Source organism: Phocoena phocoena, chromosome 5 (assembly GCF_963924675.1).
Source record: "Phocoena phocoena chromosome 5, mPhoPho1.1, whole genome shotgun sequence".
Lineage (NCBI taxonomy): Eukaryota > Metazoa > Chordata > Mammalia > Artiodactyla > Phocoenidae > Phocoena > Phocoena phocoena.
In genome coordinates this window covers 63,923,762-63,940,406 of record NC_089223.1, presented here as the reverse complement: position 1 = coordinate 63,940,406, position 16,645 = coordinate 63,923,762, and the positions used below count along the sequence as shown (strand labels likewise).

At 37.7% G+C, this 16,645-nt stretch overlaps 1 protein-coding gene across 1 annotated transcript; it reads left to right on the top strand.

Moving 5' to 3' along the window:
• Window positions 1-1,107: 1,107 nt before the first annotated feature.
• EXOC1L (exocyst complex component 1 like) lies at window positions 1,108-16,394 on the top strand. The gene is made up of 3 exons (XM_065878326.1): window positions 1,108-1,228; window positions 10,317-10,447; window positions 16,128-16,394. Exons 1-3 carry the CDS (start codon window positions 1,108-1,110, stop codon window positions 16,392-16,394), a joined length of 519 nt encoding a protein of 172 aa, XP_065734398.1.
• The last annotated feature ends 251 nt before the right edge of the window (window positions 16,395-16,645 follow it).

Genomic DNA, 16,645 nt, shown 5'->3' with positions numbered 1-16,645 from the left:
ATGAGCCGGTCCCACTCAATTTACCTTTCCACCCTTATATTTTACTTCCACAAATTATATAATTTAAGCAAACCGGACTGCTTCCTGTCCTCCCAAGCACCCCCTGCGGCTTACTGATCAGAGCTTTCGTTCCAACATTCCTTCCACAGAATATGCATCTCCCCCTCCTCCACTTGGATACTTCCCTCTCACCCTTCAAGTTCCAGATCTTCCCCTACAGCACTGTCTCTGACACTCTCCAGGTACAAATAACTTTTCTATATTTCCTTTCTCTTGTGCCATTTATCACTTTTAAACATTTATGATAATTATTTGGTGTACTCATCTCTATTAGATTATAAGCTTCTTGAGGATAGGAAATCCACCCTCCCAAGAAACAGATACCATGCTTTGCTCCAGTAGGTACCTAGTAAATTTCTCTTTGTGAGTAAAGAAATGAAGAATATTAAAGTAAGCCCATTTAAAAAATAATTTGGACGCAGGAATGGATGCTGACTCTCTTGAAAACAAAGGTCTGAATGAATTGCAGGAGGGGAAAGTAAGGAGGGAAAGAGACTTGTTGGAAGTGTCAGGAGAAAGCACGGGTGCTTTTTCTCTTGCCGATGACAGCAAAGTTCTTAATGGAAGATGATCCCAATCGATAGAGCCAGACAGCTGATTTATGTAACGGAATCAAGCTGAAGTAGTGGTCTTCTTCTGCAGAGTGATGTGAAAGCGGAAAAGGTTACTAGACTAGGGAGACCAGGGGACTCCACAAGTGTATCTGCTGGTGTTCATAAATATGTTGCCCATCCCCAAACCACAGGAGAGCTCCAGAGAGCAGCCTCCTTGAGCCTGGATGCTGGAGAGTGACAGCGGGGCTGATGCCGCTGCTGTATTTTGGCTGCCGTCGCTGCTGCCACTGGGCAGATACTGCATTGAGGGGTCTGACCGCGCTGAGTGCTCTCAGGAGCCTGGGTCTGGCTAGGAATGAGAAGTTGAAAGTGAGGGTTGGGAGGTGGGAAGGACTCACATAGGAGCTGCAAACCAAAACAAGAAATCTAGGGAGCAGAAGGAGAGAAAGAGTGAGCTGGAGCCAGAACCTCAGGCCAAGTGGAACTGGAGGAAATGTCATCATTGGTAAAGGAGGACTTGGAGAAGAAACTGTTTAAGCCACTCTCGCAGAATCTGTACGAGTTTATTGAAATAGAGTTCTCGGTCCAGGACAGGTATTACCTCTGTGTGTCAGGTAATCTGTTCTTTCTGTTATCATTTCAAAACGTAAATAACCCCAAGATGCTTGGGTGATAGAAGGACATTTTTGGGTGTTTATTTTCCTATGCAATAACAGCAGATGTATCTTCTTGTGATAGAACTTAACTATGCGAAGATTAAGAATGTGGATTCTACAGAATTTTTTTAAGTGCTAAAATGGAAGACAAAAAAATATTGTATTAAGAATATTTTGGTTAATTGTTCAGAAATGAAACTGGGTATGTGCTTTTGCTGATTTATTTAGTCTCCAGTCTTTTATTTAATTCACTTGCATGGCATGCAGTTTTCTTGTGTAAGAGCTTGTTTTAAAAAATTCAACAGAGAGCTCTCTATATATTTTTAAACATATTGGAGAATTGAGTTATACAGCTCTATTTCCAACCAATCTGGACAACTAGGGTTCTCTCTTTTCATGCTAGGAAAGAAAAAGAAAAAAAGACCTTAGATTTTCTTCTGAGGCTTATTTAGACTTCCTGGTGGCTTATTTTGAAAAGAGAAATGATCTTTTAAAAATTCTTTCTCACAGTATGCTCACAGAAACACTATTTTAATGATAGAAATTAGCTCATGAAGATGGAACTTTAAGGAAATGTTCTCTAAACTAATTAAAATATTTTCCCTCATATTTTAAAAATTCATGAAAATTGTCCAAAGGTAGGAATAAGCTTTTGCACTTAATTATGATTTACCTAACCAGTAATTTTTGTGCTGAATTTAGACAGAAATTCTTGTGCCATTATTGAATTTAATATAAGCATTTCCTTTTCCCAATCCATGCTTTTTAATAGTTTTCAGGGGCTTTGGAGGAAAGAGCTTAGAAACTCTAAGTTTTCATTGTAGACTTTGCTTTTTAAGGCACACAGTTCAGCATTTTCGGAAAATTTGTTATAATTCCTTTCCTGATAATTTGCATAGAAGAACTTTCAAAAGTTGGCAAGAGGGGCTACTATAAGGGAAGTAGAACATCTTTAGAGAAAGTGCTAAGAACTCTTTAAAATTCTGTAATTCCTAATAAGTATACAAATATCTACTTAATAATAAGAATACTAACATTTATCTAATACGTTACCTAGCATATTTTGCCAAATAAATAAAAAGTGTAAGGCTTAGCATATCAGCAAGGTACAAAACTTAAAATCAGTCCAGGAAAAAGAAAGAAATCAAATGGAAAAAGTTCAAATGAAACAATTTTAGACACTGTATTATATTCCAACGATCAGAACACTATATCTCAAAGTATCTTGACTTAATATATTAGAGAATATGCTTATTCCAACATTAAAATTTAATAATTTTATACCTATTATAATCCTACTTTATAAAGCTAATTACTCATCACGTAACATTAGTGTATATGTGTTTTTTAAGAAACTTATAAAAAATAGATCAATAATGCATATTTATTTACCAGGCATTATTTACATCTAATTTACCACATGTATCTTAATGCCTGCCTCCAACTATATAATTAACTCGTTCTATCTGGCATGGAAAAAAAAAACACCCCTAGAATTAAATTTTTGTAAATGGATGTAATTTTTTCCCCAATATCCTCAAGTTCTGAGAAAGACACTGAGCTGGGGTCACCTGCTGTCTGTTTTCATAAATGACGTGAATCCTTTTAACCAGGATTGGAACAACAAGGGGTTGGCATTGTTAACATGTGTGAAGGCAACCTCTTTAGGGTTCAATGTTTTCACCTGGACAATGGCCACATAAAGTAGGTGATCACTTTCATTAGTAAAATTCAATGATTCTGTCATGTTAGAAGCAAAGGAAAAACAAGGTTCTCTTAGATGTGAGAAAGAGAAGACAATATTGTGATATTCCAGGTAAAAGTTAACATTATAAGTCATGTTCATTCATGAACTTTATGACTCTTCTACATATCACATCCATCAACTTGAGAGCACTTTCCCCAAATGTGGCATCTCTTTATGACCATTTCAAATGCAATTAGACAGAACAGTAATTTAAAATAAAGTCAAGGTGATGCTTGCTAGTCCTAAATCTTTGACTATGCTTTACTCAGAAAATCTCCATTGATAGGAATCAAGCAGGCCATATCTCAACTGTTGAGGCAGGTAACTCCAGGTTTTGAATGTTGGCCACCTTCTGGGAGTAGGGAGACATATAGTTATGATTTCCTCTTTATATCCTACAATCCAGCAGTTCTAAATTTGTGAGAGTCAAGTCTAGAGTAGTTAAATCCCATCATGCATTTCTCAAATTAAAGAAGATATGTTTAAATAAATTAAACTTTCTATTTATCCAATCAGAGTCTGGCTTTTGCAGGGGTCTCACAACCAGATGATTGTGATTTACTGTTGCCTTGATAACTTACTTGGTCAATGTCAAAAAGCAGATGTCTTAAATCCTGTCTCCCTCTCTGAAGTTTGCTAGGATTTACATTGGGGATTTCCTGGCACCTCTGTCTCCTCCCACATCAGGGTTTACATGGTCATTTCCCCTTGAAATTAGCTTCCCCTAGCCTAGACCATCATTATCCCTGGCTGTTAAAAGCGGCAACTTCTTAGGAAGGAGGGAGGAGCTCTATAAAGTACAGAAAAAGAAACGGACAAGTCAGTTGTGCAGTGATGAGAATGCAAATGAGTTAAAGAAATTCTGAAGGACTTGAAATCGCATGTAAAGTGATTATGGCTGATTGGATGGGAAGTAGCAGGGCATGGTGGAATGGACCTTGGAAGGCTAGGAGTCCGACACAGCTGGTGTGAAACATGACTCTGCTTTGCCCACCTGCCAGCTGTGATATATGGGGCAATGCTGTGGCCTCGGTGTTGGCCTCTCTGAACCAGAAATAATAACATTTACATCTACATATAGTATGCTCCTCTTAAATCCTAACTAGGGGGAAAAAATGATAAATTCTACTTCAAATAGGGCTAGAATTTTATTCCAAATTGGAAGGTGGGGTTATATTGTTAAAATTACAGAAAAGAATGTATCTATTGTGAAAACATGCTGAAGTATTTATGTATAAATAGTATATGCTGTAAATAAATATTTATAATAAAAATAAAATATACAGTAAACATATGGAAGTATTTATATTTTATAAATTAAAATTGTATACATATTCAGATACAGATTTAAGTATTCACATATATTTAGAAAAACATTCTCCACTCACAGGTAATTCATTTGAAAATAAATGGCATTTGCTAGAATTATGAAGATGGTATGCATAAATTCTCCATACCTATTACATGTTGATGCCAAAAAAGAACTTCTTCTCTGTGAACCAGAGAATTGAATAATTTTGTGAAATCATTTATACTGTTCACAAAAAGAGTGTTAAATAAGTTAACAAGAAAAGGAAACAAAATACTAGAGACTGGGTGGCTTATAAACAACAAACATTTAGTTCTCACAGTTCTGGAGTCTGGGAAGTCCAAGAACATGGTGCCTGCAGATTCGGTGTCTGGTGGGGATCTGCGTCCTCATAGACCACCTTTTTCTCCCTCTAACCTTGCAGGGTGGAAAGGGCAAGGGAGCTCTCTGGGGTCTTTTTAGAGGGACACTAATCCCATTCATGAGGGCTCTACCCTCATGACCTAATCACCTCTGAAAGACCCCACTTCCTACTACCATAACCTTGGGGGTTAGGATTTCAACATAGGAATTGAGGGGAAGGAGGGACAAACATTAAACCTAGAGTACCCAGTATTGCCCCAAAATCGATTTGATTAAAATATTTCTAGAAAAATTATTTGAAAGTTACTTTTTTGATGAAATCAGTAATAGCATTCTCAACAACCCCAAGACATCACCAATACACTGAAACATTTTCACTGAGGCTTCTTGTCTTTGATATCTCATGGTAGTTTTTCCCTATTACTTAACTTCAATGATGAAAACAATTATGTAACACTGGGATTGTAAAATGACAGTGGTTTATGTATTTAAAGTTTTTCTGTGCAGTTTACTCATGAGCTACTGTTTTTCCTGTTCTGCCAAATTATATTGGTTCACTTGGCCAATCTTCTTTCCACTTAGCCTCATGAATAATAGTGACTATTTCACCGTGATAATAGAGGCAGTTATTAACAACAATGTTTATTTTGAAATTAAAAGTGAAGATAAGTTGTTAGCGTGAAATTAAGATGGTTGTTCTGAAAATACTAACTAAAAGAGTGAAACTGGAGCAGGTTCATTCTGAAAGTCCCTGGGTCTATAGCTATCACTAAATCATAATTAGATAGCGGCACATCTGATGTTACGGAAACCAACTCTGTTAACATTTTGACTATATAAACACATTTCTGTTTTAAGACAATGTGATGTTTCCACTTTGCTGTGAATACGGCCATTTAATTTTAGCTAGCAGCAGAACTCAAGTATGGAACTTAGGGATTGGGTCCACTCCAGCCTGATCAGACTTGACTCTTGGCTAAAGACAGTTCTTGGAACCTCCTTGGCTACAGAGGAGACGACTTTGCCAAATGGAGGAGGTTGTACCGTCTCTGTGCTGCATCATTGTATCAAAAGGTTAACTTTTTTTTTTTTTTTTTTTTTTTTTTTATGCGTTACGCGGGCCTCTCACTGTTGTGGCCTCTCCCGTTGCGGAGGACAGGCTCCGGACGCGCAGGCTCAGCGGCCATGGCTCACGGGCCCAGCCGCTCCGCGGCATGTGGGATCTTCCCAGACCGGGGCACGAACCCGTGTCCCCTGCATCGGCAGGCGGACTCTCAACCACTGCGCCACCAGGGAAGCCCAAAAGGTTAACTTTTAAAGCGTGCATTTTCTTAGTTTGTTATTAGTGGGACAGTGACCATTAATGTAAGAAAACTCGATGACTGGTAGATCCTAACTTCTTAACATCTCTTTCTTCATTCCCTCCCTCCCACCCATCCTTTACAGAACTGCCCGAGAAAACTTTCTAAAATGTAAAGCTCAGCCTGACCATTCACCTAAAGTCCTTCAGCGACAACACTCCTCACCCTCATCAATCTCCCCGAAAACAGAGCTTTCAGGATAATATTTGAACTCCTTAGCGTAGCATTCTAGACCATTCAGGAACCAGCTCCTGCCTACCCTGCTTCCTACCACCTATTCACCCCTACCCTTCATGCCAGCAATACTAAATGCCTGTAAGGACTCAAAAGATTCAAGTATTTTACGCTTTTGTACACATGCTGTTCCAGAACTCCCTTTACCCCTTTCTTCATTCTGCTAACTCCCATGGTCCTTTACAACTCGGATAACCTCCTTCAAGAAGCTCTCTCTGGGGCTTCCCTGGTGGCGCAGTGGTTGGGAGTCCGCCTGCCGATGCAGGTGACACGGGTTCATGCCCCGGTCCGGGAAGATCCCATATGCCGCGGAGCGGCTGCGCCCGTGAGCCATGGCCGCTGAGCCATGGCCACTGAGCCTGAGCGTCCGGAGCCTGTGCTCCGCAACGGGAGAGGCCACAACAGTGAGAGGCCCGCGTACCACAAAAAAAAAAAAAAAAAAAAAAAAAAGAAGCTCTCCCTGACCCCTAGTGGAATGAAGATATCCCTTCTCCATGTTCTTATAAGACCCTGTCCATGCCTCATCCACAGCACTTGATCGTGTGTTTTCTCTCTGAAATCCCACTCTCTGTAATCTCAGCAAGAGCAGGAATGGTACCATAGGGGAATGCACTTTTTCAATGCCTAGCCCAGGGCTTTGTACAAAAGGGGCACTCAAATACTTATCAAATTAATGAAACAAATCAGTGGGTCTACAGTCAATTAGCTGGTTATCATAGTGGATAAGGCAGTGAAATTTGCTTCAAATGATATTTTTATACAGTATCCAGTTATTTCTCCCCATCCTCTCCCACTTCCTAAGTCACCAGTGAGACAGCTAGCCAACAAGAACATTATTATTTGGTTCTGAGGTAGAGCCTTTGTCTGGACAGACAATTACCTCCTAGTGGAAGGAACTGCCTCCAAAATCTTGCCCTTAGTAAGTATGACAGAATTAACCATGCTTGGTTCCACTTCAACACACCAGCCTAATGGCTTCTTTTCTCTTTTCCTTTCCTCTTCCCAAAGCTAACATCTAGACCGGAAGTGGACCTTTTTTAGGGTTGGAGGAGTATACACGGGCAGAAACCCACCAAATGTTGCACAGTTTCAGGAGACTCACAGTCTCTGAGCCAGTTTTCTTACCCAGGGTTAAGATCTTCCACACTAGGTCCCCTCCAGGACGTGCCCCTCAATCACTCCTTTTGTCCTCAAAATATGCAATCACTCCTCTTCCAGACTCTTGGAATATGTGATCTAAATCATAGCCTTTATTCTCTTATCTCTCTTTCTAAACCCTACCTAACATAAGAACTGGTGCATAGTACGCACTCAGTATAGTTAGTCCATGAAGGAGCCCTCTACAAGCTGTTTTCTGCCCTCCCCATTCTAGAGAAACTGCCCTCAGGGAAGAAATCAATGATCTTCCCCAAGTCAGATTCCGTGCCAGGACTGAACAAAATTACCCAACAAAGTAACTTCATGGGATTGTCTCCAGCTCTTGAAATTCTCTGTCCTCTTGATTTCCATAGCATTGTACTGTTGGGCTTGTCTCTTTTCTGCTGGCCCCTTCTTAGACCTCTCTGCTGGCACCTTTTTTTTCTCTACTCTGTTTCACCTCTTTCCTTTGCTCTTTTCCTTATAAACCTAGTTTTGGAAACCTGTCCCCACAGAAAAATCCCAAGTCTGTATCTTCATTCCTAAACTATAAACTTCCGTCATCTCCTTCTCTTCTGAGATAGTTTATGGAGCTCATCTGTACATCAAAGACTAAATTCACAATTCCGCCCAACCATGCTTATGTATTTGGTTTCCATCCAGTGTTGTGAATGCCTCATTTAAAATCTAACTTAGATTTACCACCTCTATTTCCATTGCCTACATCCTATGCCTAGATTCCAACAACAGCCTCATAAACAAAACAAAACAAAAAACGGAAACAATTACTATAAACCAGGCACTACTCTAAGTCATTTATATACTTTAATCTTTATACCCTATGGGTTTGTATCACTCTGATGTCCACTTTACAACATGAGAAAACTGAGGTTTAATCTCTCTAGAGATTAAATAATGAGATTACAGACCACACTGTAAGAAGTGGTGTCAAGATTTGAATCCGGAATGTTTAATGCCAGAGCCCACTAAGACACACTGCCTCTTCTAGGGACCTCCGGTTCTTCTTCCTTTTCTTCTTCAGTGTATCCTGGGCATCACTGATTCCAGAAAAATACTCCTTCAACAGGGCACCACTGTATTAGTCTCCTGTGCAAGGAGGAAAGAGACTTACTGAATATGTATTACAGTATGAGCTTTCACTGAACTGACATAGTGCCCTCTTCTTAGATTTGTCAACCTGCTCAGACTCCCTTCTCTGGGAGACTGAGCTCAGCTCCATCATGAAGTCTAAGCTCAACTGTTGGCCTTAATTTCAGTATCACCTGCACTTACAGAGGATAACTACTCCCTTCACCAGTCCCAACTCTGGAGCCCTTACTGTCCAGGCCAGATTCCAATGCCTCCCATCAGAGGGGGGTTGAGACCCCATGAGTCCACAGTGGTTTCTGTCATTTTTCAAAACATTTTCACAACCTGGTTAACCTTGTTGTCCACCATATCCTAACACCAATCAATCTATACAATACACTGTCTCTAATCCTACCTGGTGAAGTTCAGGGTCTGTTGTCTACTCATTTTGTCATACTGTCCTTCACCTAGAAATGCCGTCAGTATCATCCTTGCCTTTACTAATTTTAAAGCTCTATCTCCAATTCTATTTCTTCCATAATTATTTCCTTTATTCAAATCCTCTCCCTTCTTAGAACTTCTGTTGAACATATAGTCTGTTCCATATTGCTTATCTATCCCTATGATTATATTGTAATATATTGTTTTAATCTTCTTAACTAGGAGGTCATGCCAAAGTGATGCTTTCCAGAACCAGAAGAGAGTCTTCCCCAAAGACAAATTCCAGTCTCATTCTTAGAAGACAGAACCAGCTTGTAACTCTCCAAGTGACATCATCCATCTTGAAAGTTTAAGATATTCAATTCCCACTGCCACCTCTTTATAATATACCTGTATACCTTCATATTATATATTTTATGTGACACATGTGTGTTAGCCTTGTCTCTTCAACAAAACCATAAGTTTCCAGAGGGCAGGGACCATGTCTCATACTTTTACTCCCTGTGGCATTTGTAATAGTTCTATCAGGCAAATAGTGGATACCCAGTAAATACTCCCTTGGGAATTCATTGATAACTTTCAGTCCAGGAACTCTAACATCAAATGTTGATTCTTCTAATGTGTTCATATGAGACCAAACACTATGATTTTAAGACCAGGAAATTATTTCCCTCATGTTGTTCACATAAAATAAGCAATGATTTTCCCATACCTTTCAAAGTATAGTACTAAAGTTTTTTGTCTCAATGGCACATTTTGAATACTAGGATTTTGGATACACACTACGGAGGATTAAAAATCTCAAACGATACCAAATAGGTCAGTAGTTGCTGTTTTGCAAGCACTCTTACATCAAAAATCTCACAGCAACTTAAAAAAAAAGTGTGCACAAGTATTTGCATGGTCAGTCTTCAACAGTGGGTTGCTGTGTGAGCAGAACTGTTTACTTTCCTGTGCTCATTTTCTTATATTGTCATAAATTAAAATTCCAACTTGTTCTGGTAAACACTTTGGCACTGACTGTATGCTCACACTAAGCCTCCTATTTCCTGCCCTGAGTTGAACTCTATCCTCCACCACAAAGCTCAGAGCTGAAAGCACAGAGCTCGGTGTTCTATCTGACAGACACTACCGCGGCTGTACGTGACCACAATTGCAGCAAAAATAAAGTTAACACACTGAGGAAATTTGAGGGCATACTCATGAAGCTTCAGATACCTCAGGGTTCATAACTGGGGTGCAGATACAATGTACGTTCAAGCTTATTATAGGAAAAGGAGATTCATAAATACTGAAAAGTATGATGATGAATAATTTATTATCTTCTAAGAGTCTAGGTAAACGAAGTGTTTTTCTGTCCTACAGTGACCAAAAATGAAGAAGTAAAAATAATTATGGTGAAACACTACAGAATAGGCTTAGATGAAAAATATGAAGTAACCAAAAAGTGGTCTTTGAACGATCTGCGGATGATCGATGGAAAAGAAGCAGATACAGTAAGTGTTATGTTTTGTAAGGGAGATATGGGATCAATATGCTGGAGACCTCTATGGTTAATATCTTACTTCATATATTTTTGGCATGTACTGAGAGTTAAAATGACATATTATTCTTAAGTGGTACAGTTTACTCTACTGGGATGATCTACTGGTTTGTTTGTTCTGTTTTTATGAGTTTAAATTTGAATTTTTTCGATTAGATTTAAAGCATCTTTCCCAAGGTCTTCTTAACAGGTTAAACACAATCTTCTAGCCAGTTATGAAACTTTAAATATCTGATGCTTCCACCACCACTCTCTTCCCAGCCCAGTTTCCTCCATAATTTGTGGGGATTCCTTTCCTCATCTTCTTCAGATTTTACTGTCAGCTGCATGATCCTCTGGAAGGATCAATAACCCTTGGAAATCCTACAACCTCAGTGTTGAAAGTGGGGAAAGGGTGTGTACTTTAATCTCTTGTGTGACCACTTGAAAGTGGTTTTCCCAGTCTCTCCTTGAACTCTTCTACTGATGGAGAACTCATTACCACATGAGTAAATCCATTCTACTTCCAAATTAACATCCTTTATTTTTACATGTCCCACTTATGTTTAACTAAAATCTCCTTCACTATAACATCCACCCATCAGTCCTAGCATCGTCATTTGAACCAACCAGAACAAACCCAATCCTTCTTTCACATAGCAGCCTTTCCAATGTTTGAAGACACTAATAAGGTTCCCTCAAGTTTTCTCTTTTCTGGGTTAAATGTAACCATTTCATTCTTTAAATAATGTTCATATGAAGATCAAATAAGTTAATATGACAGGTTATACAAACACTAAGAGGTCATAGCGCTGTTGTTATTTTCTCCCATGGCATTGCTGCAACACCCTTCACTATGTAATCTCTTCTCCTCTGGAATGTTTCAGCTTTTCCAGAATTAAATACAATACTTTAGAATTAGCGTGACCAGTTTCTATTTCCTTTGATCTGGATTCTTATTTCTAGTAAACACTCAACTGAGACCTCAGGTCTTTTGGGCATGAATTGCCATTTAACCTGATCTGCCGCACCTTCTACGCACATGGAATAAAATCTAGATAAAAGCCCTTCATGATCTGGCTTCTTTATATCTGGTCATTTCTCCTAAAACTTTATACAGCAAAGGTGCTTTAATACTCTTGGGGCTTAGAAAGCTCAGTCACCTCCATCCCTCACCCCATTCTCAGATTCCCCATGGAGGAAAGTCCTACTCATGTCCCCCTGCCCTATAACCCCATTGCACAGTGGATGTAAATAATCCAACAAACTGCAACTGTTGGCTTACTCTGTCTCCCCTCTGGATAAAAAAACTGTAACCATTCCTTTTCATCTTTTATTGTAGCCTTCTGCCTGGCAGTTATCAGGGACTCAATAAATATTTCTGTTATTGTTGGATGAATTAGAATTTAAGCTCATTTATTCTTAATCTGATTAAATGCCATATTCTTAGGTTGGCCTATTGTTCCTACCTATCAAATCTTCTAATATTTTGATTTTTTAATATTCACTATAGTATGATGCAGATTTAATGCACACAGCATTTAGGACTTCATTCAAGTCAATAATAAAAATGATGAAGCAGGCAGGGCTAAGTGCATACCTCTAGGTAATTGACAGGTTATCATTACTACTACTATTATTACCACTACTAGTAGTACTGCTACCTGCTACCATCTCACACTCAGTAAACTCTTACCAGATGACAGGAACCACAAAAAGCTCTTTCCATATGTAACTTCACATAATTGTCACAAAAATTCCATGAATTAGATTCTATCATTACTCCTGATTTACAGATGAGGAAAATGAGACATAAAGAGATTAACTGACTTGCCTAAGGTCAAATAACTACTCTAGAGATGGAACTAGACTTTACCTCCAAATCTATCAATTTGTCTTCTTTGGACTGGTTGTTCATCATCTCTACAAATTTGTGTATTCAGTCACTCACAGAGAATTTATGGTATACCAGGCTCTGTTAGGCTCTGAGGATACAGTGGTAAGTTAGATGGACACAAGCTCTTAATTCTGCCACTTAATTCTGCCTTATTAATTATCTAGTCTGACTATCTAAATTTTTCCCTTAAGATCTTTACTGAAATCAATATATGTTATCTGCTATTATCTTATCACCTAGGAATCCTATTTTTAAAATTTGGTGTGTTTGGCATGACTTCTTGGTGAAGGCATGCTGGATTTCATTGCTTTCTTTCCTAAGTAATCACATAGCATTTTTTCTGACATTATATTCTACCTAAATGTTCAACACTTAGGAAATAGTTAAATATATTTTTTCATGTCATTATGCTGGAACATTACATGGTCATTAAAAGTCATGTTTCCAAAAGAATACCTCAGAACACAATTGTTCACCACTTAATACGTTTTTTAAAAGTCAGCTGAATACAAAACTTTTCTATAATATTATCTCATTTTACATACTTAATTTATCATAGTATTGAAAATTGAAAGCTGAACCTTAAATTTTAATACAAAAAAATGTATGTGGGTATGTAAATGTATATATGAAACTAACCAGTACTTTAACAATAATTATCTCTGTGTCATAGGGGTACAAATTTTTAAAGTATTTTCTTCTATATACTTTTAGGTATTTGCCAAAATTTCTATACTGCATTGAATTTTATCACAAGTCAGTGTCAAGTTCACTAACCTGTAGTTTCAAGAATTAATCATGCCCACCTCTTTTTTTGACCATTTTCTTAATTTTTTCTCAAGTCGTCAAGTGAATATACAATTTATTTAACATTCAAACTTCATTAAGACATGTGCAATATGGCAATTTTACTGGGGGTTTAACCCTATCTAGGATGATTGCTTGCTGGGGCTTAGCAACAGGGTCCAACTTAGCACTAATTAAATACTTTATTGAATAAATATAATGCCAAACAAAATGCATTCAAATGCTTTCTAAAAAAAATCAATTTTAAAGGCCTTTCTATTCAGGCTAATGACAGCCTGAATTATGTTATTCATAATAACATATTTGAATATGTTATTCATATTCAAATGAATATGAATATGAATAAAGGTAGATATGCTAGTTTAACATAATTGGCTGATTTTATACAGCCAATTATACAGCACTTATATCTTTTAGTCTGCAAGTATATTATTAAATGATAGAGAACATCTAATACAACCATTTCTACAGAACTAGGAAATAAATTTCTAAGAAAGAAAGATTTTTACAGACCCCATCTTTTATACCAACCCCAAGAGTAATACCCCAATTGTTACTAATGTCATAATTATTTTCTATAAGCTTGGTCAGTGCCCAGGGATGTATTAATCAAGCCTGTCAGCTTAGATTCATTGGAAGCAGCTAGCTCTGCTCTATTTTCTCCTCACCTTTCTGGCCTTTAATTCCATCTCTATGTTCTTAATTATTCCCTTTCCCATTTGAAGATTGTTATCTTTCATAGTGAACTAGATACAAAAGGGAAATTGAGTATTTCTATTTTTCTGATCACTTTAGGGCCTAAAATATTAAACTGCCAGAAGAAAACCTATAATATCCAAAGAGTAGTTCTTTTAAATATTTCTTTTCTGTGGATGAAGTAAAAATATCTCAGTTGTTCTGGGAATTTCCACTTGTCCTCCCTCTTGTAATTGAATCCTCAGGAGTCAGCATATATTATATTTTTCTCGATAGCAATGATACAGTTTTAAATAGAGCTATTTCAAGCCAAAAGTTGTCAACTTTAAAATGGAATGGAATTGAAATTGAAGTCAATTTATAAAGGAGAAATCAGAATGACTGGAGATTTGGAGACTGACGTAGTGCAACAGAAGAGAGAATGATGTAGCAGGAAATGGGGTTGGGCTGAGTGAGAGCTTAGTCCTTGTCTTGGCTCTGTCAATAACTACATGTGTGACCTGGGCTTCACCCCTCTGGAAACTATTTTTCACTATTACATTACATTATATTATATTATATTTGATCTACTATAAACAAGGGATTACTGAATGAACAATGAGATTCCCTTTTAGCTCTATCAAAAGAAAGAAAGAGAGAAGAAGGGGGAGACAGAGGGAGAGAGGAAGGAAGGAAGGAAGGAAGGAAGGGAGGGAGGGTGGGAGGGAGGAAGGAAAGAAGGGACAGATGGACGAACTTGTATTCTATGTTCATACCTGCTTAGGCTTCAATTATCAGGCTAATGGAAAAACTTAATCCTCTCCAAGTATCTCAAAAGAACAAAGGATATTTTCTACATGATAAGGAGTAAATGTTTCTGTGAGGAAACTACATAAGGAGTATGCTTGGTATCTGGTGATGGAATGAGTGTGATTTCAATCTGCAATCATGACAGCTAGGAAACATTTTGCAAGGTGTGACTAGAGAACATTGTACTTAAAATCACAACACCCTTGTACATTCTTTTTCTTAAAGTATTGTTTTGTTTTTTAAAAATTTTAATAGTGTAAAGCAAGGTGATATTAACACCGGTATCACAATCTTTGGGGACAGATTTGGGAAAAGGAATTATCATTCATTAAGCTCCATACTAGTATCACAGTTTAAATGATTAATCTCATACAAACTTCATAGCAACCCTATCCAAAAAGTGAAGGCCAAATATAATAAGTGCCCTGCCCATGGTTACATCAGAGTCAAAATGGTTGGCTAACTCCAAAACCCTTGTTCTTTTTCCTGTCTCCTCTAAGAATTTTCCTATTTGAAAAAGAAATTGCGAATACATACGTTCTTATATACAAACTTTACACACCTCATGGTAAAAAGTCATTAATACTTTTGCTTGGTCTGGTCTCTCTGCCTCTTTATCACTTAGGGCAATGTTTACCTCCACTTCTCTTTTTATAGGATGACTTCAGATCAGCTCAACACACATTTGTTGAGTGGATACACAAAAGATAAATAACTGAAAACCTCTGCCCTCAAAGAGAGTTAGGAGTCAGGCAGATAATGAATGCGAAAGCATTTTGTAAATTGAAAATCACTTTATAAATGCAATGCATAGTTGTTACTGCTATTAGTAACAGTAGCAATGATTATTATTTTAACATGTAGGACCTAGGTTGGGTTTGATGCCTACTTTTCCCTGAAACATCTCCACTAGAAGTATACAGCCTAGAGCAATCCAGTGAGTCAGTCTTTAGTAAATTGTCAGTTTCAGTCAAATGATTTAACGATCCTTGCTATTAACTTCAAAGCCAGCAAGTTGGTGATCTGTTGTATGCCAAAGGCTGCTTAGCCATTCTGTATTTCCCCCTTCTACTACTGAAATAGCACAAGGGACCGACCTCCTAGTAGAGAAAAGGAGAAACCTTTTCTCTCCTGTGGAAGTCTATAATTGGGTTTATCCTTTTCTTCCATCCCCATCCATCCTCTCAAATTCACTACCCTGGGAAGACTTGGTAACTGCACATTTTGACACATATTTATTTGCATAATTGAAAAATCACAGATGCTTCAAAAATAATCTTTCTTATTGTTCTTTATAGAAGCAACATGTTTGAAATGGGTAGTTTTGGAAAGCTCATTTGTAGATTTTGGGAAAATGTTTGATACTGATACTTTACAATCAATACAACAATCAATATGAGAGAATCCAGGAAATCTAGCTACTTTCCTGGCTACAAACTGAATCATGTCTCTCTTTTTCTTCTAGGACAATCCATTTTTTGATCTGCACTTCAAGAAAGTGTACAGTTTGGAAGCATATAGTTGTGCTTCCAAATATGCCTTTGTTCGAACTGTAAACAAGCTGAATCATGCATACCTTAAGAAGGACTTACGGATCGTGAACTTTGATTCTACTTACATTAATGATGATTTCATTTGGTCCTCCAACAACAAGGATTGCTTGGTCCTTATGAGAATATGCTTTTATGCTTTCAATCTAGTGTGCTTGTCCCTGTGTCCCCTGCGACTCTGAATATGTATACCATGTTCCTTCATCAGTGTTCTATGAAAATGGTTCCCTAAGTAAATATTGATAGTCATGATTTTGTTTTTTTCCCTTTATCAGTGACTACTATTCATATGAAAATAAAGTGATGCTTTGTGAATTGCAGTGAAATGTGTTTCGATGCATTCATTCAATATTCTGGACTTTTGCCTCTGGTAACTTTGGAAGGAGTTGGATGGTTTTGCCTAAACTAATATTCTACTAAGGGGTATCAAAAA